Source organism: Octopus sinensis, linkage group LG23 (genome assembly GCF_006345805.1).
Source record: "Octopus sinensis linkage group LG23, ASM634580v1, whole genome shotgun sequence".
Classification (NCBI taxonomy): domain Eukaryota; kingdom Metazoa; phylum Mollusca; class Cephalopoda; order Octopoda; family Octopodidae; genus Octopus; species Octopus sinensis.
Window position 1 is genome coordinate 22,122,438 of NC_043019.1, and position 27,776 is coordinate 22,150,213.

The following is a 27,776-nucleotide window of genomic DNA, read 5'->3' on the forward strand; positions in this document are numbered from 1 at the left end:
AGACGCCTTCATTTCGCATACATAGGTATTTAGCGACGTCGCTTTATTTTCTGGGATCGAATCACTTAGACGTTCTCCTCAATTCGTTGGAAGTCGATAAAAAACAATTAACAACTACCAGTAAACCAACAATAAATCCATTAACAAAAAGGTTTAACTAACGACGCTATTGTTCACCAATTGTCATACAAGATATCTAAGTAAATAGTTGGAGGGGAGATAATCGACTACACCACCCAAAATGTGTGGCTCTGTGTTTATATTGGGAGTCAATCCCATCGAGGTGTTTTGGTGGTGGTGGTGGGACGATAAGGCAAAATACCAGACAAATACTGGATCGATATAATCGATAACAGACCTTGTTAAAATGCATTACAGTACCAGATCAAATATCTGGCAAGTCTGGGACCGGAAGTGGCCTGGATTTCTGGTTGTTCCGGTATTCTGGATACAGTCTTGATATATACTTAAAATATAAGCATAAACTATGAAGTGCTAAATTGTATTTAACCGATTCAAATCAATACACTTCTATGGCAGGATTTGTTTGATGCATATTAATCCACTTAAAATATATTATAATGTATGCAATATAACGTTGAAAATTAAACGAAGAAAAGTAAAGAACATATCCGATTTTATTTAACAGACACAAGAGTATATTAATCCACTTAAAAAAGTGACCAATTGCAAAAGCAGAGTCTGGTAACCCAATACACGGACGGTATATTACACGGTGTTGGACAGTTTACCGGATTTCTGGGAGCCGGATAAGAAGTCCGGCACTGTGTTTGTTCTGCAATCCATAGTGAAGCTCTCCTCGTTCGGGAGGTAGAAACAGTGTTACAAAATGGCAGACGATGTGGAAATCGACGTCGAGGGAGATTTTGACTTCAAACTCGAGTGAGTAATTTCTGCTTAGAATATGTTTTTGGAGACTGATTTTTTCATATTTGATGTCTTATAGTCGAAAGATAGTTACTGTGAGTTACTAAAATCTCTTATTTCATTTCTGTTGGCTCCCAGCTTCTCACATTCGTCTGTAAACTGAGATTTGGCAGGTGTCCGTTCAACTTCAAAACATCAAATCAAAGTTTTAATTATTATATTTGATGATACGATTTTAATTAAAAAACATTCTTTGTTATCATGGATTTATATCTAATAGATATCTTTTTCGTTATTTAATTTGTTAATTCGAAAATCGAATTTGTTTTCTCCTCAGTATTTCGCAACTGCATGATAAAAACAAAAATAAAAGAATTAAAGAAATTTAAAGTATCTTCAGTCGGGCTTTATTTTGTGTTTAGTTTGTTCGGTTCTCTGAATTATAATCCTGATTTAGCTTTTTGTCATTCTGGTGCCAAGTAAAATAAGAATTTGCAATATCTTCCTGAAGATATCAATGTAGCCGATTATAATGTTTAATCTAAAAAAGGGGGAAAAAATGCTTTGGTGATTGTCAAATGAAATCTGTTGCTTCACGTAAGACCGGATAATTGGATGGATTCTGTTTGTGTCGTCCCGTTACTCCCAAAATATCTGTAAATTATCCTCTCTCTCTTTCTCTTTCTCTGTTGTTTATATACTAGGAGCACGTATTGATCGTGTGTCTAAGCAACCTCCGACATCAATATTTTGAAATTTGAATTTTTGTTTATTTTTTTTTGTTCTCTAATTTTCCAGTAAGTGGATGCTTATGAAAGGAATAACTGTCCATTACTCAGTTTTTATTCGTTGGCACCTATTTTTAATAAAATCCTTTCTAGCCCACTCCCCCAAATACTCAGATTCTTTACGAAAGACGAACAACGTTCTCGATTTGACAACAAATTGAATTTGATATTCATTTTGGTTTATGGTTACTAGTATAGATGAAGATAACTCCAAGTCAGCCCTGATCTAGCAGATTTTTGCTCGAAAGCATTTCAGCTGTGATCCTCTTGTTTGTCTTTCTGTGTGTGTGATACAGGACTGCATTATTCAATTTGTAATTTTTTCTTTTTGTATGATATGAGAAAGATTCAGCTGCTATTTCTACAGATTAGAATGTTTTCTTCTTTTTATTTTTTATACATTATTTCACCTGTCTCGTGAGATGGGCGCAAATAATATGAATTTACCAGAAAAAGGTACGAAATTTGCTGGGAGGAGATGCCAAAGTGTAAAAAATTAAATTTGTTTGACTAAAGATGCTAAGTGAGTTAAGTGAAAGCTATTTGGAACATCCATCAATCAGAGTTTAGAGGCAGGTGTAATAGTAAAAATTTATCTTTTTTTTTAAAGGTGGATGGTATGGGAAAGATTCAGAAAGATAGCAGATCACCTAGAAGCTCTATATCTAACATGAAATGAAAGAGTAACCTGAGGGTTAGTTGAGTTTGAGATGGAATTTTGATTCCAGTTTGTATCATTCCATTACACTTTGTTATTCTTTCTCATCAGGCCAAAGACATTTTGTTTTTTGTTATCTTGGAGGGTGATGTCCTGTTTCCCCTCTTGTATCAGATCTCCAGTTAGTTTGACATGATCAACCAGCATTGTACTATCACAATACTCAACATTTCTTGAGGAAGGTGATAACAACGTGTAATGGAATGATACAAAGTGGAATCAAAATATATACACTGAATATACATAATCTTTATCCGCATTGTTTTATGCCCACTTTTCATGCTGGCATGGATTGGATGGATTGCAGGAAGACTGCTTCTTGCTTGCATTTCATTTTTGGAATGATTTCTATAGCTAGACATCCTTCCTAATACTATCTATTTTACAGAATGTACTTGGTGTGTTTTTCATGGAACCAATACTAGAAAGGTAGGCATGTCCTTGACATGAGTATTCTAGCCTGTGTTAGTGGTAGACTTAATCCATCACCACCACATGGTCCTAGGTTGCTTTTAGCAAAGGTGTCCATTCTGTTGTTGTAAGAATTTAAGTCAGGTCTGCAGTTTGAGGATATCTTCCTCCATCCTTCTCTTCAATCTTGGAGGCTGTTCAAAAGTCTTAAAAAACATTCCTTTTCCCTTAGTGCAAAGAAATCATGAAAGATTGTACAGATGTGTTTTTTTAAAGGAAATCTGTTTGCCATTATTAAAAGATTGATTGAGAACCCATTCTTTGTTTGTGATTTGAATGTTTAATTTCTTGTTTTTTCTTTTCATGTTCTCATTTTTAGACCAAATGGAATCATTGCATATGATGTTAATGAGTTACCATCGAAAAGTGCCAATCTGTTACCAGAATACACCAATCCTCCATGGATGTTGGAACAAGTAGGTTGTTGTTGTTAATATGTCTTGTTTATAGATTCTTATGTTGAGAAAAAACATCAGATGATGTTGATAAGGATGCTGATAGCACCTCACTCCCAATAAACGGTAATTGCTCAGTCTTCTTGAAGTTCTGGATCTGCCATATATACAGCTTTAAGAAATGGTGACTGGAGTGAAGCTAATCAACATAGATTAAACAAAAACTGGATTATGAGTCATTATATCCTTGTCCTTTTTTTCCCTGCTGGCTTGGGTTGGATGATACAGCAGGAACTGACAAGCCATGGGACTGCACTGAGCTCCAACATGCTTTGGCATGGTTTATACAGCTGGATGTCTTTCATAATGCCAGCCACGTTTTTCATGGCACCAGCATCCATGGTTATGAATATTTAACTGAATGTTTATTCAATACAGTATCAATGAATACAGAGATTAGTACACGTGTATATATTTTTTTATTGTTTCTACAGTCAATTATTGCATATTTCTTTTTAATTTGTTCAGCTTTTCTTTATTCTGTCTGTGAAATGCATATTCAAAGCTTTGGTTGGCCCAGGCTATAATAGAAGCCACTTGCCCAAGGTGCCATGAAGTAGGACTGAACCAAAGACCACATGGTTGGGAAACAAGCTTCTTAACCACATAGCCATCGTTTTTTATATATCTACTTTTTCTATCCGAGCATTGGTTGGATGAGACTGAGGAATTACAACTGTGTTTCGTGGTCTGCTACCACAACAGCTCCTTTATAGGATCCAGTTAGCTCAAGACATCATCAGGAGGAACCACATCCGGTTTCGGCCCCTACTACTCTACTGTTTTGATATGGCAGCCCCCCCCCCCCTTTCGGAGGTGTCTTCAGCTCACGTGACACTGTCTCACCTTAACTGACCAGTGAAGGCACGTAGTTTTAGCCCGCGCATTCTCTAAACAACCGTCACCTGTCAGTTAGCGAAGCTGATTCAGTGTCAGCTTGTCTCACCTAATGATGTTATTTCCCGCCGGCATGTTATGACTTTCAAGCCATTTTCGGTCTTCCCGCTTGAGCCATATATAGAAGCTGGCTTTTTCGACCGCCCCCTGTACTCTCCTTATTAGTTTTAATGCATGCCTTAGCTTCATTACTATGGCAACAGTCCAGATACTTATTGATCAGACCACACATAATGTATGTGTGTGTGTGTGTGTATGGTACATTATATGCATATTACATTTGCTTTTAACTTTCTTTTTCTAGGGGTGGACTTTGGACAGTTGTATGGATGAAAAGTCGAAAGCCACAATTGAGAAAATGTTACAAGAAGAACAGTATCCTTTTCTTAATACACACAAAAAACATACAGACTATACACCATTCTGTTATTGAAACATCAAAGTCCTTACCATCCTATCATCAGCTTAATATCTACTTTTCTGTGCTAGCAGGGTCAGGTGGAAACTTGTTGAGATAGATTTTCTATGGTTCGAAGCCTTTCCTGGCACCAATTCTGACTTGTTTTTAAGCAAGACAATATTTCCCTATGGCTGGACTTCATTTTCATGAAAGATTGAAAGCAAATGACAGTAAACACATACACATACTCATGTCTTGCACACACACACACACACGCGCACACACACACACACGCGCACACACACACATGTACTTGTACAAGGTGGGCTACGTTATTATTATTCATTTTGTTCATCATGTACAAGTATGTGTATACTCTTTACTCTCTCTTTTTCACTCTTTTACTTGTTTCAGTCATGTGACTGTGGCCATGCTGGAGCACTGCCTTTAGTCGAGCAAATCGACCCCAGGACTTATTCTTTGCAAGCCTAGTACTTATTCTATCGGTCTCTTTTGCCGAACTGCTAAGTTACGGGGACATAAACACACCAGCATCGGTTGTCAAGTGATGTTGGGGGACACAAACACAACACACAAACATACACACACATATATATATATACATATATACGACGGGCTTCTTTCAGTTTCCGTCTACCAGTCATTTTTTTCCATTTTAATGCATTATTTCGCTACCAAATCCACTATCACGGCTTTGGTCGGCCCAAGGCTATAGTAGAAGACACTTGCCCAAGGTGCCACGCAGTGGGACTGAACCCAGAACCATGTGGTTGGTAAGCAAGCTACTTCATCATTATTTTATTTTTTTTATTCAATTTTAGAAAAATTAAAGCATGTCTTAGACAAATCTGGAGTATACAGGACTTATTTTTGTGCATGACTTTTGGCCCACCCTGTATATGATGAGCTTATTGCTTCAGTTTCCATCTAACAAATCCACTGACAAGGATTTAGTCAGCTTAGAGCTATTATACAATAAATCTGCCTATGATGCCACAGACTGGAACTGAACCCAGAACCATGTAGTTGGAAAGTGAACTTTCTTAGTTACACAGCCGTTGGTAAACTTTATATATAAAAGAGAGGTTGTGTGTCTGTCTCCTACGATTTAGATTCCTAACTACTCCCACATTTTGCGGTGCAGTTTAACCAAAACCGGATATCTTATAGTCGTGATTCATATCGAGCCCTTCTGGGTATTAGTGCGCGTCTACGATGAGTCTACGATTTAAAAAAAAATTTACCTTCAGTTTTTTCGCTATTATATAAGGGAAGTAACTCTCTAAAAATGTCTATGATGAGTCAATGATTTAAAAAAAAAAAAAAACCATCATTTTTTTGCTAATTTTTGGCTATAACTCTCTAAAAATGCTTATATAGTTATTTCCCTTACAAACCCGAGCAACGCCGGGCGATACTGCTAGTGTTTTATAATAGTTTAATTGAGTAAGGAGTGGGCTTTGCACTCATAACCCTTTTTTTATGTTGTTAAGGTGTGATTTTGAAGCCTTATTTAGTTGGTAGTTCTAGGAAAGAGGAACGCTGCAAAGAAATTCCCCTGTTGGTTTGCATTTCAAGGTGTTTTCTTTCAATGTGTTAAGATATTACATGAATGGAAAAGGTGTTGCCAAAATAATTCATGAAAAATCGCCAAAAACTCCTGTCAAACGCAAACCAGTAACTAACAAGAAGTTATGGACAGCCGATGAGAAGAAACTCTTTCAACAAGGATTGGTGAGTCTAAAACCTTGTTTGTTTGATTTATTCATTATCTCTTTTATCTTTTCTTTGTTTCAGTCACTAGATTGCGGCCATGCTGGGGCAATGCTTTGAGAGGTTTAGTTGAACAAATTGACTCTCTTACTCTTTTACTTGTTTCAGTCATTTGACTGCGGCCATGCTGGAGCACCGCCTTTAATTGAGCAACTCGACCCCAGGACTTATTCTTTTGTAAGCCCAGTACTTATTCTATCGGTCTCTTTTGCCGAACCGCTAAGTAACGGGGACATAAACACACCAGCATCAGTTGTCAAGTAATGCTAGGGGGACAAACACACACACGCATATATATATATACACATACATATGACAGGCTTCTTTCAGTTTCCGTCTACCAAATCCACTCACAAGGCTTTGGTCGGCCCAAGGCTATAGTAGAAGACTCTGGCCCAAGGTGCCACGCAGTGGGACTGAACCCGAAACCATGTGGTTGGTAAACAAGCTACTTATCACACAGCCACTCCTACGCCTCAGAATTTATTTTTTAAGTCTGGTACTTTGCTGAACCACTAAGTACAGGGATGTAAACAAACCAACATTGGTTATCAAGTGGTGGGTGAATAAATGCAAATGTGAAGAAACACATGCACACACACACACACACATAACAGACTTCCACACTGTTTGCCTCTGTCCTATTCATTCAGAAGGCAAATGCATTGGTCAGCCCAGGGTCATAAGATAAAACATTTGCCTAAAGTGCAGCACAGCCTGCTTGCACCTATTTTCATTTTTTTTAATTTTTCTTAATCTCTTGCTCAGTCTTGCTGCACAGTGCATTGCTGCAGCTGCCTTCCTCTCTGTTGGGCCATAAAAGTTTCTTCTGCAGTGTCTGCCAGATTCATTCTTTACATGTGTAGATAAGTAAGCCCTAACTCACCTGTTGGCTACCCTCACCTTCCAGTTGAAATGGTTTACCAGGATGTGACTCATTGAATGCAAACAGCTACTCGGAGCCACAGATGAGAGTTGGGAGCGAGGTGGAGACTAAAAAGGACAAATCATCGCTAAAAGTGTGACAGATTCCCTTACTGTCAAAGGTACTACCCCCTCCCTGACAGCCCATACACATATATACTTAAATGATGAAATTATGCACAATTTTTGTCAGCAAAATTTTATTTCACTCACAAAGCCATTGGTCTATCTTGTACTACATTATCCTACTTGTCTCTTCTTTTTAAAGAAAACTGTAGTATATAATTTGAGAGAGATTTGACTGCTGTTTCATCCTGGTTGAGAGGTTACATAGAGGCTCTCTTGTTGATTCATTTTGTTAAGACTAACTTGATTATCGTTTTTCCTGCAGATAGCATCTCTGAGATATCTCTAACAGTAGTTTATCCTTCTAAAATTTTATTGAAAGCTTTCTGAACTTCTTTTGCCCTTTTCTTACTTCACATCGTTTTGCTTTCATTCAATTTTACTGGATAATTCTTTTTTCTAATTTTATGTTTTTTTGCTTTTCTTTTCTGATTTTTTTTTTTTTTTTGTATTTTAGGAGCTCTATGGAAGGAGTTGGAAAAAAATTGCTCTTCTCATTCCTGAAAGAACGAGTTTACAAGTGAAGAATTATGCACAGCACTATTTTAAGAATATGGTATGTTGTATTTAAAAAGTATCCTTAGCTGTGAGTCTTTATAAGGTGCGTAGCCATACAGGTGAGCCTGTACAGTATGTGCGTGTTTATGAGTTTGCATAATCTTATTTGCTAACTTGAAAGTAAACTTAGGTTACCTTCTATTTCAACATTCACTGCACATGGAAAAAAAAATATGTGTGCCATACATAAGGCTGCTATGTTTACTGGCATCATCCATAATAATAATAATAATAATAATGAAATTATTGTATACAATAGGCGCAGGAGTGGCTGTGTGGTAAGTAGCTTGCTAACCAACCACATGGCTCCGGGTTCATGGGCAAGTGTCTTCTGCTATAGCCCCGGGCCGACCAATGCCTTGTGAGTGGATTTGGTAGACGGAAACTGAAAGAAGCCTGTCGTATATATGTATATATATATATGTGTGTGTGTGTTTGTCCCCCTAGCATTGCTTGACAACCGATGCTGGTGTGTTTACGTCCCCGTCACTTAGCGGTTCAGCAAAAGAGACCGATAGAATAAGTACTGGGCTTACAAAGAATAAGTCCCGGGGTCGATTTGCTCGACTAAAGGCGGTGCTCCAGCATGGCCGCAGTCAAATGACTGAAACAAGTAAAAGATAAAAGAAAAGATAAAGATAAGTGCTCAGGTGCACCACAAAGGTAAGGTTTGTGGCCTAGTGGTAAGGGTGTTGCACTCACAATCACAAGACGGTAGTTTTGATTCCTGGACCGGGCATTGCATTGTGTTATTGAACAGAACACTTCATTTCGTATTGCTCGAGTCCATTCAGCTGTAAATGAGTGACCATATGTTGGACCAGCATCCCATTTCAGGGGAATATTGTGATCTTGATCACTTATACACCATGGAAACCAAGTACCTGGCCTTGTGAGTCCTAGGACTTGAGGCCCTAGTGTCCAGGGATTGTTCGTGATAAGCACGACAACCCAGCAAATGTGCTTTCATTAGGAAAAAGAGTTGGAAAGTGAAGAAAATGGGAATACAAGAGAAAGTAAAAGAATACTTATTGTTTGGTGATTAACCCTTTAGCATTCAGGTTACTCAGTCAAATGTAATCCTTATTTATTCCCATTGTTTTGAATTAATCTTGCATTATATTTTACCACCGTGCCGGTAGCACGTAAAAGGCACCATCTGACCGTGGCCGTTTGCCAGCCCCGTCTGGCACCTGGCATGTAAAAAGCACCCACTACACTCACAGAGTGGTTGGCATTAGGAAGGGCATCCAGCCGTAGAAACATTGCCAGATCAGACTGGGCCTGGTGCAGCCTTCTGGCTTCCCAGACCCCAGTTGAACCGTCCAACCCATGCTAGCATGGAAAGCGGATGCTAAATGATGATGATGATTTGAGATTTCAATGATATGATTGCTTATTTTTAGAATGACATTGTAGGGTAGATGGGAGAAGCCAGATCTGGCTGGTCTGAACATAAAAGACACCCATTCCTCTATCATGCTTTCATATCCTTCAGTATTGTACCCTGCTCAGTTAAGAGGGCTTTGTCTTGCAGGTACTTCATGACCTCAATAGTGCTGGTGCTATACAAAACAGCACCCAGTGCATTCTGTAAAAAGTGGTTGATACTAGGAAGGGCATCCAGCTGTAAAAACCATGCCAAAGCAGACATTGAAGTTCAGTGTAGCCTTCAGGCTTGTCAGTCCTGATGATTCTTTCAGTTTCCTTCCATTAAATCCACTCACAAGGCTTTGGTTAACTCAAGGCTGTAGTAGAAGCTACTTGCCCAAAGTACAGTATCATGGAACTGAATCCAAAACTACATATGGTTGGAACTAAGCATCTTAACCACACAGTCATACCTATTCCTCTTTTCTCATCAGAATAAATTAGTAATTAGCCTTTCTTTAATATCTTAAAAGCTACTTACTCTATTTTTGGTTTTTGGTATGTTTTGCTATATTATTTTCTTATTTCTTCTTCTTATTACAAATTTTAATCTAGTTGAAACAAAAGCCTAATGTATCAGAGAAGCCGATAAGTTTGCTGCAGCATAATTCAATCAAAGACCCTCTGTCAACCACTCTAGCATCTGTGACCACAGCACAACCCACTGTTTATACTGTTAATACAAAGAGGAAAAAGCCTCCTTCCCATCAAAATGGTATGGTGTCACCACCTTGTAGTGTTGTTGTCAACTCCATGGACTTGATATCTGTTAACAGCGACAAGATGAACATCTCCATCACCAACCTTGATGTTCTGACTCCACTTGACCAAAACAAAGCCACATTGAATAGTGAGTCTGAGGATGAAGACATTGATGTTGACATTGAAAGTGTGGATAACTTGGAAAACAACCAAGTCTTGAACAATCGGTCAGCATCTCCAAACTCTGTCTATTTCGCACTTTTGAAGTCTGCCAACATCAAGAAACAGAATTGTGCAAAAGTGAAAAAGAAACTGCCTCCGTCTAATCCAGTCTGCATTAATGTAGCCCAGACCTGTGTCAATGGGAATTCATTGGTGAAACCTGATCCTGTGGTGCCATTGGCACAACCCTGTCCTCAGCCTGTTGATAATGATGCAGCTCCTGGTCCCGAAATTGACTGTGATACAGATATGACAAAGAACCCACAAGATGAGGAACTGGCTTCACCAGCTGTAGATGAAACAGAGGAAATGGATAATTTTGACAGCCTTTGTAAGTTTAATCTTGTTTCTATGATTATTCTAATAAATTATTATTTTTCTGTTTACTTCACTTTTTATACTAAATGCATGCAGGCATGGTTGTATGGTTAAGAACTTTGTTTTGCAATAATGCGACCCCTCCACACTTCCTGGTTCAATCCTACTGTTTGACATCTTGTCCAAGTGGTTTTATCTATAGCCCCAGTTCAACCCAGAAGAGATGGGAACAGGAAGTCTGTCAGATGGACTAGGTCTGCTGTCAATTAATGGACTTAATCTAGCATCTGATTCAACACCACACTTGGCCCTTTACCTGTTTAATAGGGACCACTCTGTTACAAGCATTTGGGCCACATTCTAATGCTGAAGATATCAAGATCTTATTTTCCCATCAACCAGTCTTGGAAGTCCTGCAAAAGGGTCACGAGTATGGTTCTTATTCTGCTAAGATATGGTGGCTGGTGGGTATGTGGTTAAGAAGTTTGTTTTGGAACCACATGATCTTGGGTTCAGTTCTGCTGTGAAGTATCTTCAGCAAATGTCTTCCACTATAGCATTGGGCTGACCAACATGCGTATGTACTTGTGTGTGTGTATGTATGTACATACATATATATATATATATATATATATATTGGATATTTAATGAGTATTCTTTTCATTCAGCTGAAGACAAAGCAATCCCTTGCATAGTACCGAGTGAAGAAGTAGTCCTTGACTATGAACATATCAGTGAAGAAGAAAAAAAGGCTTTTCCAGAATTCTTTGATGGAAGACTTTCCAAAACACCACAACGATATTTGAAAATTAGGAATTACATGTTGGATTGCTGGTAAGTGTTTCTTAGGGTTTGAAAAAAAGGGGTGGGGAGTTTACTTAGTCTTCCTTCCTTTACTGTTATGTGATCAATTGGCATGCTAGAGATAGCAGCTAAATCTGGCTCAAATCATAGCCAACAGTCTTAAAATCATGAAGGATACATAGAAAAGTTAGTCCTAGATGTAGATATAGTAGTTATATAGTTCCTTCCTGAGCCATGTGGACTCATAGGGCTGGTTTAGTGGATTCTCTGACATATGTACTCCCTGGGACGGGACTCTGGTCCATCGCAGTAGTCCTAGATATACTGCCTGAACTAAAGATTTGATGCTCGTGATTGGAATGCCTTTGATTATAGGTTTGTTCATTCGGAGCTCATCTGGAGGTAGACAACAATAACATGAGAGTAAATTCACCAGAGATGTTCTATTTCTGGAACTCGTTGTTCAAAGTAATTAGCAGTATCTTCATCATTACCATCATCATCATTTTATTGTTCACTTTTCCATGCTTGCATGGATTGGACAGAATTTGCTGAGGCAGATTCTCTATAGTCGAATGCCCATCCTCCCATCAATCCTTATCTGTTTCCAAGTAAAGTAATATTTCCCCATGATCAGACATGTTTTCATGGAAGATTGAAAATGAATGAGACTGCTTGTTTGACAGTGACACTCATTTACATCTATTACAGTATCAAGGCAACAAGACAATAACACAAACACACAGACATGTACATGAACACACACACACACACACACATATATATATATATCATCATCATCATCGTTTAACGTCCATTCTCCATGCTAGCATGGGTTGGACGGTTCGACCGGGGATCTGGGAAGCCAGAAGGCTGCATCAGGCTCCGGTCTTATCTGGCAATGTTTCTACATATATATATATATATATATATATATTCACATACACACAATGAGCTTCTTTCAGTTTCTGTCTACCAAATCCACTCATAAGGCTTTGGTTGACCAAATGCTATAGCAGAAACACAAAACACTAAGGTGGCTTACCAAGGGACTGACTATGAAACCATGTGATTGACAAGCAAACTTCAGTGATATATGATTGACTATCATCTTACTATCATCATTATTTAGCATCTGATGATGATGATGATGAGTAAGATTGTTTGACTGGAGCTGCACCAGGCTCTAGTCTGTTTTGGTTTGGTTTCTACAGCTGGATGCTTTTCCTAATGCCAACCATTCAACAGAGTGTACTGGGTGCCTTGAAATGCAATGCATGTCCTGTCCGTCACACTTGTAGCGGAAAACTAAAATAACAAACGGAGTGGAAGTGAGTGACTGTCAGAGACACTAAACGCAGGCAAACTAGGTTTCACTCTGATCTCACTGCACAAATTTTTATTGTAAGTAATACTTACTTTAACAGTTTCACATATATATTTATAAATATATATAAAATTAAGTATTACATCCTTTTGTTTACAAAATATTGTTCATATAATATTTATTTATATACATATATATATATATATATAGTGGCCTGCTCGCTTAGCCAGCGGGGTGGCGTCATTTGAAGGCTAAAACAATGCGAACGCATTGTGACCAGCGATGTGTAACTACATCTGTTGGACTGGTCGGTCACGTGATGGTGATATATTAGGTTGTCCCAAAAGTTCGTAAACACTTGCGAAAATTGAATTTTTACTCACCAAGTACTAACAAAAACAACAAAAATTATTCCTCAAAATAAAGAACATTATTTTCCAAGACTTTCTACGAACTTTTGGGACAACCTTATATATATAGTAGAAATATGTTACAAAAAGAAAATATAAAATACACGTAGAAATGTAAGGGTAAAATATGAAAAATCAATGAAAATGCACATTGTAAATAAAAAAGGCTTTTTATGACAGGTAATGACAAATATATACTTTTAGATTGACTGACACACACACAGACATATACACATACAAACAAACATACATACATAGTTAATTTTGTAAACATTATATATATATATATATGATTTAGCAACAGTAGTATAATAATTTGCTATCATCTTTGTTACGACAGGAAAGCTTGCAAACCTTCATTCTTAAATAAAACCTCAGTCCGTCCTGGTTTGAAAAACTGCGGAGATGTGAACTGCATAGGTAAAATCCATACTTATATTGAAGGCATTGGCGCCATAAATTTTGGATGTGGTAAGAATAACTTTAAATTCCTAATCGAGGGTTTATTCAATTTATTCATGGTCTTCTATTCTATTTGTTTGTTTGTTTTATATCTGTTTTTTTTTTGTGCTAGCATGAGTTAGTTGTGTACATATTATTGAACCATTGTTTTAAAGCCAGTTGCCCTTTCTGTCATTAATTAACCTTCACCTAGTTTTTGAGTAAGGGATTTATTTTTAGTCTGTACATCTTTGGAAGTGTAGAGCTGGTGGAAGATTCGTTGACTGGGAATTATCAACATCGTTCTCTGTTTTATGTGTGTGTATGTGTGTGTTTCTTTCTCTCTCTTTATGTCTGTGTGTATTTCTCTATAAGTCTCTCTCTTTTTCTCTTTCTTTTACTTATTTGTCTCTTTCTCTCTTTGTATGTATGTATGGCTCTCTCACACTCTCTCTTTCCCTTCTGCCCTCCCCTTTCTCTCCCTTCCTCCCTCCCTCCTTCCCTCTCTTTTGTATATGTCTCTACTTTTCTGTTGTTCTCTATCTTTATTTTGCTTCCCAGAACAAGCATTTTACAATCAGCTACCAAAATCTTCAACATCAACAACGAAGAAGACATGTGCAAGTGAAGAGGTTCAGGACCAGCAGGCTAGCAAGTTAGATGCTATGGTGAATATTTACTTCATAATTATTTTCTTTAACTCTTTGGTTACCACACTTTCTTTGAAATACACTCTCTTTGTTTCAATAAATCTTGAAAATAATGAAGAATTTGTAGTAAAGATTGTTTGCCAACACAACATGGCTGCCCTGGTTTAGGACGAATGTTGCTGTAATTTAGCCCCAGGAGACATCGTCTCCAGCTGGCTATACGACACAAGCTGTGTCCTTATATTTTTGAACAAGGGAATCTAGCACCACCACTCAGCTCAAAACGTTGTGAGATTTAAAAATAGTAATTTTGTAATGAAGAATTTATTAAAATAAGTTTATCATTATCAACCTGGAGTTTGGAATATAAATGAACATGGAATTTTAATGAAAGGTTTTAATTTAAATGGCTTTGAAAAGGGAAGTTTGTATCATAGAACCAGGGGGACAATTTCAGGTGAGTTGGTATCAAAGGGGTTCAAAGAGTGCTTAATATCAATCTTTAAATATTTTACCTGTTTCCGTCATTGAACTGTGGCCGTGCTGAGGCACACTGTCTTGAAGGGTTGAGTTAAACAAATTGACCTCAGTACTTACTTTTAACCCTTTAGCATTAAAACCAACCATATCTGGCCAAAATATTCTACCTGTTTTATGTTCAAACTAAGAAGATCTGGCATCTCATGCCAATCATCATCATCATCATCGTTTAACGTCCGTTTTCCGCGCTAGCACGGGTCGGACGGTTCGACCGGGGTCTGGGAAGCCAGGAGGCTGCACCAGGCTCCAGTCAGATCTGGCAGTGTTTCTACAGCTGGATGCCCTTCCTAATGCCAAACATTCCATGAGTGTAGTGGGTGCTTTTTACGTGCCACCGGCACAGGTGCCAGGGGAGTCTGGCAGCGGCCACGATCGGTTGGTGCTTTTAACGTGCCACCGGCTCTAAAAACAAATGGTTACCTCATCAAAATCTCAGAACTATAAGATAATGCATAATTAATTCAAAACAATGTGAATACTAAAGGATTAAACCTAGTACTTATTCTGTCAGTCTCTGCTGAACTAAGTTACAGGGATGTAAACAAACCAATGCCAGTTGTGAAGTGGTGGTGGTGGTGGTGGACAAACACAAAAAGACACACACATTCCCATACATCACTTTGTAGTGTATTATGGTTGCGTAACGAAATACAGTGACCCTACACATCATTAATATTCACATACATATATGTACGACAGGCTTCTTTCAATTTCTGTCTACCAAATCCACTCACAAGGCTTTGATAGGCCCACAGCTATCTCTCTCTCTTTACTCTTTTACTTGTTTCAGTCATTTGACTGCGGCCATGCTGGAGCACCGCCTTTAATCGAGCAACTCGACCGTGGGACTTATTCTTTTGTAAGCCCAGTACTTATTCTATTGGTCTCTTTTGCCGAACCGCTAAGTAACGGGGACATAAACACACCAGCATTGGTTGTCAAGCAATGCTAGGGGGACAAACACACATACACAAACACACACACACATATATATATATATATATATATATACATATATACGACGGGCTTCTTTCAGTTTCTGTCTACCAAATCCACTCACAAGGCTTTGGTCAGCCCGAAGCTATAGTAGAAGACACTTGCCCAAGGTGCCACGCAGTGGATCTGAACCTGGAACCATGTGGTTGGTAAACAAGCTACTTACCACACAGCCTCTCCTGGAAGGTATATGCCTAAAGTGCCATGCAGTAGGACCTTACTCAATAAAAATGAAGATTTTAGAAGGGGTCTGTTAGTAGCAGAAATAGTTACCAAACCCCTGAAACTCTAACCTTAGAAACAGAACTTGCTGCTCTAAGACAACACTTTTGTAACTGTTTCAAATTTTGCTTGTATATTTGTTTCAGAGACCCAGACGAAAGCGTGTAAAAGATGATGAGGGTTTCTGGGTTTGTGATACAATTTTTAAAGACAAAACAGCCGAGGTAAATCTTGATTTTTTAAAATCTTTTATTTTCTGCTATTTCTTCAGTAAAATATCATCATCATCATCATACATCCATTTTTCATGCTGGCATGGATTGGATGGTTTAACATGATCCAATGGTTGTCCAGCAGTGATGGGGGTCAAACATAGACACAAAGATACACACACACACACACACACACATATATATACAACAAGATTCTTTTAGTTTCCATCTTCCAAATCCACTCACAAGGCTTTGGTCAACTGGAAGCTATGGTAGAAGTCACTTGCCCAAGGTACTATGCAGCGGGACTGAACCTGAAACTATGTGGTTGAGAAGCAAACTTCTTACCAAACAGCCCTGCCTGCATGTATGCATGATGATGATGATGTTTTTCTTTTAAGATAGCAACAAAAATTGTATTTTGTCATAGCTAAATCACTGATAAAATTTGTAATCAGTATTAAATATGTTTCTTTACTACCCACAAGGGGCTACACACAGAGGGGACAAACAAGGACAGACAAACGAATTAAGTCGATTACATTGACCCAGTGCGTAACTGGTACTTAATTTATCAACCCCGAATGGATAAAAGGCAAAGTCAACCTCGGCGGAATTCGAACTCAGAATGTAGCGGCAGACGAAATACGGCTACGCACTTCGCCCAGTGTGCTAACGTATCTGCCAGCTCGCCGGTAATCAGTATTAAATAGGGTACAGGTAGGTGTGGCTGTGTAGTTTGCTTCCCAACCACATGGTTTTGGTTTCAGTTTCATTGTGTGGCACCTTGGGCAAGTGTCTGCTACTAGAGCCCTAGGCCAATCAAAACCTTGCAGGTGGATTTACTAAGCAAAAGCTGAAAAAAAGCCCATCAAATATATGTGTGTGTGTATGAGTGTACTTTAAAAGGTTTTTGTAATGAATTCTTGATACTGTCACAATATTTGAAGAAAGATTTTCTTAAATTTAATTTTTTTTTTATTATACTTACTTTTACTTTACTTTTACTTTTACTTGTTTCAGTCATTTGACTGCGGCCATGCTGGAGCACCGCCTTTAGTCGAGCAAATTGACCCCGGGACTTATTCTTTGTAAGCCCAGTACTTATTCTATCGGTCTCTTTTTGCCGAACCACTAAGTGACGGGGACGTAAACACACCAGCATCGGTTGTCAAGCAATGCTAGGGGGACAAACACAGACACACAAACACACACATACATACATACATACGACAGGCTTCTTTCAGTTTCCGTCTACCAAATCCACTCACAAGGCTTTGGTCGGCCCGAGGCTATAGTAGAAAACATTTGCCCAAGATGCCACACAGTGGGACTGAACCCGGAACCATGTAGTTCATAAGCAAGCTACTTACCACACAGCCACTCCTTTAAAAAAAACAGAATGATATGTCCCTTTGGAAAGGAAATTTTCATATTGTGTTGAGCAGTTTTGCTATTTACAGTTTTACAAACATACAATATTATGGGGTAATTTGTATTATTTATGTTTATGAGTCCTTACCACATGTTAGTTGTAAATGAGTGTCACTATCATACAAACAGGGTCATTCATTTCCATTGTCTGGGGGAACACGTCTGACCATGCAAAATATTACCTTGCTTGGAAACAGGCGACGGTTGGCAAGAGGAAAAACATTCGATCATAGAAAATCTGCATCGATAAATTCCACCTGACCCATGCAAGCATGGAAAAGTAGAAGTTAAGAGGACAATGATGATGATGATGATCATCATCATTTAGCGTCCGCTTTCCATGCTAGCATGGGTTGGACGGTTCGACCGGGGATCTGGGAAGCCAGAAGGCTGCACCAGGTCCAGTCTGATCTGGCAATGTTTCTACGGCTGGATGCCCTTCCTAACGCCAACCACTCCGTGAGTGTAGTGGGTACTTTTTAAGTACCACCGGCACAGGTGCCAGACGGGGCTGGCAAACGGCCACGGTCAGATGCTGCTTTTTACGTGCCACGGTAATGACAATGGACATGCTCTTAATAACAACCATAGTAACCACAACAATAACCTGTCTACGTTACCTGTCCATCATCAATCTAATTTGTTTTTAATCTTTTCTTTTGTAGAACAAGGAATGTAATAAAGCCTCCCAACCCAAAATGAGCCGAACTAAACTTATTGAAGATCCATTCCGGTTAATTCCATGCCAGATGTTCCCAGAAGAAATGGTGAGTTTTGTTGATTTATGTAGCTATGTTACCCAGCTTGTGATGTGGCAGGGTCATTAGAATGTTAGATAAAATGCTATACAGTACTTGTTTCAACTTTCTGTACTCTGAGTTCAAATTCCACTGAGGTCAACTTTGCCTTTCATCCTTTCGGGGTCAATAAAATAAAACAAGGACCAGTAAATTGGTGTGTCTTCGTATCTGTGTTTGTCCCCCACTGCCGCTTGACAACCAGTGTTGGTGTGTTTATGTCCCAGTAACTTAATAGTTTGGCAAAGGAAAACCGTAGAATAAGTACCAATTTTTATAAAAGGTAAGTACTGGGATCAGTTTGTTCAACTAAATTTTTTCAAGGCAGCGCTCCAGCATGGCTGCAGTCTAATGACCGAAACAAGTAAACGGTAAAAGAAAAAAGATGTATATGTGCAGATTCATGATGGCACCTGGCTGACAGAGGCCCTAGATTAGCCAAGTTAACTACTGAGGCAATTAGATTAAAGTAGAGTGTTTTTACCTCGGGGCTGCTTCATAATTCCTTTTAATTTTTCAGGCTCCTTTACATATAGATATTGAATCCTCTGCTCTAATCACCATGGATGTACACGCCCATATGTTTAAAACAGAAGTAGTTGGGCTTTTAGGAGGGGAGTGTTCTCCCGAAGGCAACCACATGAAAATAAAAACTGCTATGCCTTGTCGGAGTATAAGTACAGGTATTCAGTGTGAAATGGATGCAGGTAAGTACCTCCTTGCTTTTTTTTCTTTTTAATTTTTAAACCCTTTAGTGTTCAGATTATTCTGTCAAATGTGATGTTTGGTTATTTAAAATGGTTTGAATTAATCATGCATTATCTTGTAGTTTAGAGATTTCAGTGATGTGATTTTTTAGTTTTAGAACAACATGGTAGGGCTGAGGTGAGAGGCGAGATCTGGTTAGTTTCGATATAAAACAGGTTAAATGTTTTGGCCGGATATGGCCGGTTTGAATGCTAAAGGGTTAAATTCCTTTTTTCTTCTTTCTCTTTTTATTATCACCATCATCATCTTTTCAACATCCATTTTTCCATGCTTGCATGGGTCGGATGAAATTTAGTTGAAGTGTCACCAACCCTCATCTGTTTCTATGTAATATTTTCCTATGACCAAATATATTTTCATAGAAAATGAATGAAGGATTTCGCATGCATGATGATAACATTTGTTTACGACTTCCATGCGTTGTCAAGACAAAGAGACAATAACACACATAAACATATGCATATATATATATATATAAACCTTCTTCATGGTTTTTCCACTTTTCTCATTGTCCAGTGTCCATGTTTTTTAAAATATATATAATATATATATAACATATAAACAGGGCCTGAAAAATTGCTTGGAGATACATGGAATATTTTATAAATATGTCTGTTCAAGTATCATAAAAGCATGAAACTATTAGTAGTTCTTTCAATTGGTGTATTGTTAGTACACAGAACCCTGCTTTGTGGTTTAAAAGTCTTTGACTCTTGTTTCTAGCAATGCTGCTGCTGTCCTGCATCCTTAGTCGCTTTTAGTGATGATGAACTTTTTTTTTCTTTTTCAGTTTTAAATTGCATCTAGCTACCTTAATCATTATATGTATATATATATAGGTGAGAAAGTTGGTGTGTGAAAGCACGTGGTTGAATATATAGAAAATAGTAAAAAGTGAAAAAACTATATATATATATATATATATACATATTTATATCTACACACATACACACAAACACATACACATATCTCTCTCTCAGTATATATATCTATATATATAAAAGAGAGTTTCTGTCTGTCCCACAAAACATAATTGAGACACCATCTCATTTATAAGTGTGGGTGCTTTGTCCACTTTCACACTTTAACTATAGTGATGATAATGATGATGATGGTGTGACCAGAGCTAAAGTGCCAAAATTTTCAAATAATTGACATCTTTCAATCTCTCTCCCCACCTCTCTCTGTTTATTTTTCTGTCTTTCTATTTGGCCAGAAATTGTCCAGTGGTGAGAACAGTCAGAGTTCATGACAATGACAACCACCATACCACATATATTTATTCAAGGATGGTCTGTTCTGCACAACTAAACACAGCCAATCACTTTCTCTCTCCCTCCCCCTCTCCCCGCTCTCTCTAACAACTGCCACAAGTAAAAATAAAAAAATAAACATTCTGGGGTCAATATGCTAGGACACAACAACCTCCTAAGCAGACCGACTGCAAATATGAACAGCATATGGAAACCCGTATTAAGGAAGGATAGGAGAATATTAGATTTATAAGCCCTAAAATTCATCATCATCATCATCATCAACAACAACAACAACAAGTACCTTAGGAATGAGAACCCAGGTTTGAAATTTCCCCAAGCACATAGAGACCAGCAGTGTATAACAATATCCAATGGTCTGGTTGATAAAGTGATATTTTAAAAAGCTAATTATGTTTATTGACATTTTTATAATCTAATTGTCATTGATAAATTCTATAAGTCTTATAACTTTATATGTCTTGAGCGTATGAATGTTATCTTAATTATTTTCTTAATTTCTTTGTCTTTCTATTTATTTTAGTGTCTCAAACTGAAGTGGGTACCGTCATAACTGAGTTAGGACAGTCCGTAGTTGGATGGTATCATTCACACCCTACATTTGCAGCCAACCCTTCCACTAGGGATATTGAAAGTCAACTAAAATATCAGGTGAGATCACCGGATTTTGTTCTTTGTTCTGGGTAGATGGTAAGCTAGCAGAATTGTTAGAGGGTTAGAAAAATGCTTTGCAGTATTTCTTCCAGCTCTGTATGTTTTGGTTTCAAATCCTGCTGAAGTCGAATTTGCCTTACAACTGTTTGGGAAGGGTCTCAGTAACAGAGAGTATCATTGAACCAGTGAAATACTAGGGTTAGCGATATAGACTAACAGATTCCCCTCAAAATCGCTGGCCTTCTGTCTAAATGAGAAACAATTATTATTATTATTATTATTCAGTAGTTTTATTTTTATCCCATGTTTTCACTACATTACCAAGCACAACTCTGTGTGCCTTGGGTATGTGCTGTGGTTTGTTGTGATGCTCTTATTTTCACTGTATTGAAATTGTTTTACGTAAAATGTGTGTGGGTCCTATTAGTGCTATTTTCTATATGTTATATTTACTTTTAAGACATCATCATCACCACTACCACCACCATCATCATTATTATTAAGGCAGCACGCTGGCAGAATTGTTAGCATGCCAAGCAAAATGCTTTGTGACATTTTGTCTGTCCTTACATACTGAGTTCAAATTCCTTTCAGGTTTGATAAATCAAGTACCAGTGAAACACTGAGATTAATCTGATCTACTCGTCCTCTCCCCCAAAATGGCTGCCCTTGTGGCAAAATTTGAAATCATCATCATCATCGTCATCACCACCACCACCATCATCATCATTATTATTATTAAGGCAGTGAGCTGGCAGAATTTTTAGCATGCTGTGCAAATGCTTATCAGCATTTCATTCATCTTTACATTCTGAGTTTGAATTTCGCCAAGGTCAGCTTTGCCTTTCATCCATTCGGGGTTGATAAAAGAAGTACCAGTCAGACACTGGAGTTAATACAGCATAAATCAACATGGAACTTTAATGAAAAGGTTTAACTCAGATCACTTTAACCCTTTTGTTACCATATATCTATTAAAGTACATTACTTTTATTTCAGTTAACTTAGTAAAATAACTTTGTCATGATTAAGCTGGTGTTTGGAACATAGATTTATGCGAAATTTTTAAGGAAGGTTTTAATTTAAATTATTTTAAAGCCAGAAGTCTGCATCATTGAACCAAGGTCTCAGGCCTGGTTGATATTAAAAAGGTTAAACATTATTGTTGTTGTTGTTGTTGTTTCAGGAATGGTTTGCTCGTGGTGGATCAAAGTATGTGGCTTTTATTGTCAGTCCATATATGGGCAAAGTTCATTCTGAAATGTGTTGTTTGACAGTTGAGAAATCCATGGAACCTGATTTAAAACGTAAGTTAATTATTCCTGTCCCACAACTTCACCCCCCTCTGTTATATGTATATATATACATATATAAATATGTTGATGCTGACTCCACCAAGTGAGCAATAAAGGACCTTTTGGACAATAACTGATGAAGAATTAGCAACATCTTGTCTTCTGTGTGAATTTTCCATTAGTTCCTTTTTTTTCATTTCTATTCAAAGTTTGAAAATTATGACACACACACACACACACACACATATATATATATATTGATAAAACTGGTAAGACAACAAAAGAATGAAAGAGACCTCGATATTGTGTAAATAGAGGAATTTATCTGTAAATGTAATATATGACAATTATTCGATAGCCATGATAAAACTCCAAGTTTCGGATGCTGAGGTGGAAATCCATGCTGCCATCTCTTCAGTTATCTGGCCATCGGAAAAAATGATATATATATATATATATATAAGACAAGGTATAATGGTCATTACATGCTTTCTTTATTGTAATAAAGAAAAATATGTAATGACCATTATTTATACTTTATATCTTGCATGTCACTGTATAAAAACCCATATAATGGGAGCACAACCATGGATTTACAATATGGAATGCTGATGAACTATAACCTTGGACCCTGCCATAAGAATATGTGGAGTTCTTTAGTAATTTAAGCAATAGTTAGCCTGGTGTACTAACAGAGAGCTCATAAAGTATTTCATCCAGATTGATAATCCCTCACTAACATCATCATCATCATCATCATCATCATCATTCAATGACCATTGTCCATGCTGGCATAGGTTGGATGGTTCAACCAAGGCTGGTAAGCTGAGGGGCTGCACCAGACACCAGCCTGATTTGGCATGGTTTCTATGGCTGGATGCCCTTCCTAATGCCAACTGCTCCGAGAGTGTAATGGGTGCTTTTACGTGCCACTGGCACAGGTACCAGTATCCGCTATGATTACGATTTCACTTGGCTGGATGGGTCTTCTACTCAAGCATGAGGCCCAATGCTTGAAAGGTGCTTTTTATATGCCACCGACATGGGTGCTAGCTACATGACACCAGCATTGGCCACATTGCCTCCATGTGGCCTAATGTTCAAAAGGTGCTTTTTACGTGTTACTAGCACAAGTGCCAGTTATGTGACACCAGCCTCAGCCATAACTATGGTTTCACTTGGCTTGACGGGTTTTCTCATGCTCGGCATATCACCAAAGGTCTTGGTCACTAGTCATTGCCTCCATGAGGCCTAGTTCTTGAAGATCATGCTTCACCACCTCGTCCCATGTCTTCCTGGGTCTACTGCTTCCACAGGTTCCCCCCACAGTTAGAGATCAGCACTTCTTTACACTGCTGTCTTCATCCGTAGGCATCACATGACCATACCAGCACAGTTGTCTCTCTTGCACACCACATCTGATGCCTCTTATTCTCTTGACACTTGCACTCTATCATACATGCACAATGGCATTGCACATCCAGTGAAGCATACTAGTTCCATTTCTTACAAGCCTACACATGTCCTCGGTGGTCACAGCCCATGTTTCACTACCGTGTAGCATGGCTATTCACACACAGGCAACATACAGTCTATCTTTCAATCTGAGGGAGAGGTCTTTGTTACCAGCAGAGGTAGGAGCTCTCTGAACTGTATCCAGCCTATTTTCATTCTTGCAGCTATGCTCTCGGAGCATCTACCTCTGAGAGTGTGTATAATTATATTCAGTTGTGTTTAAAACTGACAAAGGATGTATTTTTTTACTTTTATACCAATCTATTAACAGATGTGCCTTTCAAACATACATACCAAGAACTGAATAACGTTTTGGACATGGAGAAATGTCTGGACATCATAGAGCAGCTATTGTCTGACCAACATTCACAAATGGAGAATAAAATTGACCTCAATAAACTCTACGACCATTCTACAGAAGTCACCTGTCTTTCAAAGGTTAGTCTTTTCCTTTCATTATTTTCCAGCTTCATCATATTCTCACAATTCCTATCAGTTCCTTTTCTCAATGGTTTCTTCTTTTTCAGCTTCTCCTTCTCCTCCTCCTTGCTATTGTCTTCCTTCTCTTAGACCAGTGGTTCTCAACCATTTTTTACCTATGGACCCTTTGATTTTTATTTTACGTGAGTGGACCCTCATAACCATCCCATGTTTAAAAATCCTATTATATTTTTATTAGGAATTGTATGAAAAATTCTTAAAATATTTTATGCATTGTAGACGTATAAGCAAATTATTGAGCATAAACTTGAACCACAAAATTTCATATGGACCCCACCCAGGGCCATATCAACCTCATTTAAGAAACACTGTCTTAGACTCTCTCTCTCCCCTCCCTCTTTTTCCTCTCACATCTCTCCATTCATAATTACTTTACTCTTCATTAGTCTAGTAGTTTACATCTCATCTAATTACAAAGTCCCATCCCTTACCAAATGAATTCCTTTACTTTGGTGGTAACTGTTTAACAATAAATGATTTTATTCTTTTATTGTTCTTTAATTATTGTTGGTTAACCCAGATCAGCTGCAATCAATCAAATTTATGATCCAAGGTGTTCCTGTGAGGGCCTATAGGAAAGGTGTTTAGCCAGTATGTTGGCCTGGAGGAGGCCAAAGAGCCAAGGAAAGGACCCATGAATATCTGGTGGGCCTCTCTCCCTAAAAAATAGCTCCTCACAGCCTCCTTGAATTTTGAGGGGAGCTTCTCTATCCTAGGTCTTGAATATAGTCCTGTTCCATCTTGCCAGATTTCTTTCAGAAATTCTAGTTCCTGTCATGACCATCTCTTCTTTTCAGTCTTATTTAGGACTGCAATATCTAACGTGGCCTCTTGTTTAAGATGAAGAATTGACCAATATTTCAAGTATGTTGAATAACTACATAGAGGATCTCCATTATTGGCTCAATGTGCTTACAGTGTAAGGCACCTCTGTGCTGGAAGGTACCTATGTATTAAAAAGTACATGTGTGCTGGAAGGTACCTGTGTACTGGAAGGTACCTTTGTGATGGAAAATCATTGTACTGGGAGACATCTCTGTGCTGTAAAAGGTACCTTTGTGTTATAGACAGCATCTGTGTACTGGATATTAGGGTCTTGACACAGTCCTCTGACTTGCTAGCTTCTGTCAAACTTGCCAACCCATATCAGCATGGAAAACAGATGATCTTAAATGGGGATGAGGAAGTTGATGACACAACAACGACAACCATCATCATCATCATCATCATCATCATCATTTAACATCCGTTGTCCACACACATACACACACATATTAATGCAAACATATATGTATAATTTCTTGCATACTGAAAATAATATAACATAGAGAAGGTTGTAAAACAGCTCTAATTCTATGGAAATCTTAAGGTTAAATAAATCTATATTTCACTTCTCACACCTCCTGACTTTATGCTTATATATATATATATATCATAAAACCCACACATGGTTAAATCAATTGAATTCATAATTTAATTAAAATTTAACAGAAAATCATTGTTGGAATATACTGATCTCAAATTTTTAATTTTTAAATGAGCATCATAGTTACTACATTCACTGGATGAAGCAGAGTCATTGCTATGTCATTGCAACATGGCAGGATCTATGTAAACTTACATTTTTCAGCCACTCACTTCCGATGATGGGGCTTTGTGCCTGACATATATGATGGTTACTTAACTTTCCTATTTTGCATTGTTAAAAGCTTTCCATGTTCATTGCTTCTTATTTGAAATTTTAACTTTTATTTTTATTTTAATTCTCTTCTGTAGATGGTTATGTCTATTGGAAGCTACATCTCAAAAGACCATCCCCAGAGGCAGCAGTTTCTAGAAGCAGTTGAGAAATGCTTTGAGAAGTCACCACAACTTCAGGAAGACTCTCTTCAATTTAATGCTGATTTAAGCAAGGAAAAATGACAGAATAGAATCTAGTTGTGACAGAATAGAATCTAGCCACTAACAATGGCATTCAAACTTATTGCATGTTTTGGAGAAAGAAATTCCATTTAGTTGTTTATTAATGGTTCAATTCAAACAAAGTGCACTAATTATTGATTGATAAAATCAATACCAATTTGTAAAAGGTACCTTTGTGTTATTGACAGCATCTGTGTACTGGATAGTACTTGTGTGCTGAAAGATATTTTGTGCCGGAAGATACTTGTGTCCTGGCCGGTACCTGTGTGCAGGAAGGTACCTTTGTGTTGAAAGGGATCTGTGTGTTGGAAGGTACCTGTGTGCTGGAAGATATTTTGTACTGGACGATACCTGTGTGCTGGAAGGTACTTGTGTGTTAGATAGTACCTGTATGCTGGGAAGTACCTTTGTATTGGATGGTATCTGTGTGCTGGAAGGTACCTTTGTGTTGGAAGGTACCTGTGTGCTGGAAGGTACTTGTGTGCTGGGCAGTACCTGTGTGCTGGAAGGTCCCTGTGTTCGAAGGGATCTATGTGTTGGATGGTGACTGTGTACTGGAAGGTACCTGGATGCTGGAAATACCTTTGAGATGAAAGGTACCTTAGTGGTGGAAGATACCATTGTGCTGGGAGGTAGCTATGACTTTCACTGGGCCCCTCTGTTCAAGTCAGGTCATGGTATACAGCTTAGGTTTTAATTTTCATCAATTAAGAGACTATATGATATCCTGGGCGTTATTGTTAGGCTAGTAGCCATTTTGCTATGCTGTAAGGACTACTACATTAGTTCAACTGTATTCAAGGACATTGGTGGTTGGGGGTTTATCCAAAAGATAAAAAAAGTAGAGTGATTAAAATTAAAGTCAATCCCTGTGAGATTTCCAGCCAGAAACTTGAGTTTTGAGATCTGTGAAGATTTCCAGTCAGAAACTGGAGTTTCAAGATCTGTGAAGCAGTTTAGACTCAGTGATAAAGAGTTTATAGAATACTTAGAAAAATGATTTAAGTCTCTCATTTCAAGGCAGCAAATCTATCTGTCTATTTATCAATCTGTCTGTCTATTTATCTGTTTATCTTTCTGTCCATTTGTCTGTCTGTCTGTTTGTCTATCTAACTTTCTGGATTATCATATAGCATATTGTTATGGCCACAATGACCAAAAAGGAATCTATAAAAAATCTCCAGTCCCACTGCGTGGCACTCTGGGTAGGTGTCTTCCACTATAGCCCCGAGCCGACCGGAGCTTTGTGATTGAATTCGGTAGGTGGAAGTTACTGCCGTGTGTGTATATGTGCGTGTAGGTGCTTGTGCCTCTCCGAAAG

General features: G+C 38.1%; 1 protein-coding gene across 1 annotated transcript; it reads left to right on the top strand.

The window, feature by feature from the left end:
• The first annotated feature begins 389 nt into the window (after nucleotides 1-389).
• On the top strand, nucleotides 390-27,296 carry LOC115223515 (histone H2A deubiquitinase MYSM1-like). The gene is made up of 16 exons (XM_029794142.2): nucleotides 390-903; nucleotides 3,185-3,281; nucleotides 4,522-4,592; nucleotides 6,240-6,372; nucleotides 7,919-8,017; nucleotides 10,006-10,705; nucleotides 11,361-11,526; nucleotides 13,574-13,704; nucleotides 14,236-14,342; nucleotides 16,229-16,306; nucleotides 18,394-18,495; nucleotides 19,046-19,232; nucleotides 21,091-21,218; nucleotides 22,408-22,528; nucleotides 24,303-24,469; nucleotides 26,309-27,296. The coding sequence occupies exons 1-16, from the start codon at nucleotides 851-853 to the stop codon at nucleotides 26,453-26,455; spliced, it is 2,487 nt and encodes an 828-aa protein (XP_029650002.1). The 5' UTR covers nucleotides 390-850; the 3' UTR covers nucleotides 26,456-27,296.
• The last annotated feature ends 480 nt before the right edge of the window (nucleotides 27,297-27,776 follow it).

What these genes read in the sequence shown, in the direction of transcription:
- LOC115223515 (XM_029794142.2), top strand. Translation starts at nt 851, where the DNA reads ATGGCAGACGATGTGGAAATCGACGTCGAGGGAGATTTTGACTTCAAA. An exon ending in AACTCTTTCAACAAGGATTG is followed by an intron (nt 6,373 to 7,918) that starts GTGAGTCTAAAA and finishes TTTGTATTTTAG; the next exon opens with GAGCTCTATGGAAGGAGTTG. An exon ending in CATGGAACCTGATTTAAAAC is followed by an intron (nt 22,529 to 24,302) that starts GTAAGTTAATTA and finishes ATCTATTAACAG; the next exon opens with ATGTGCCTTTCAAACATACA.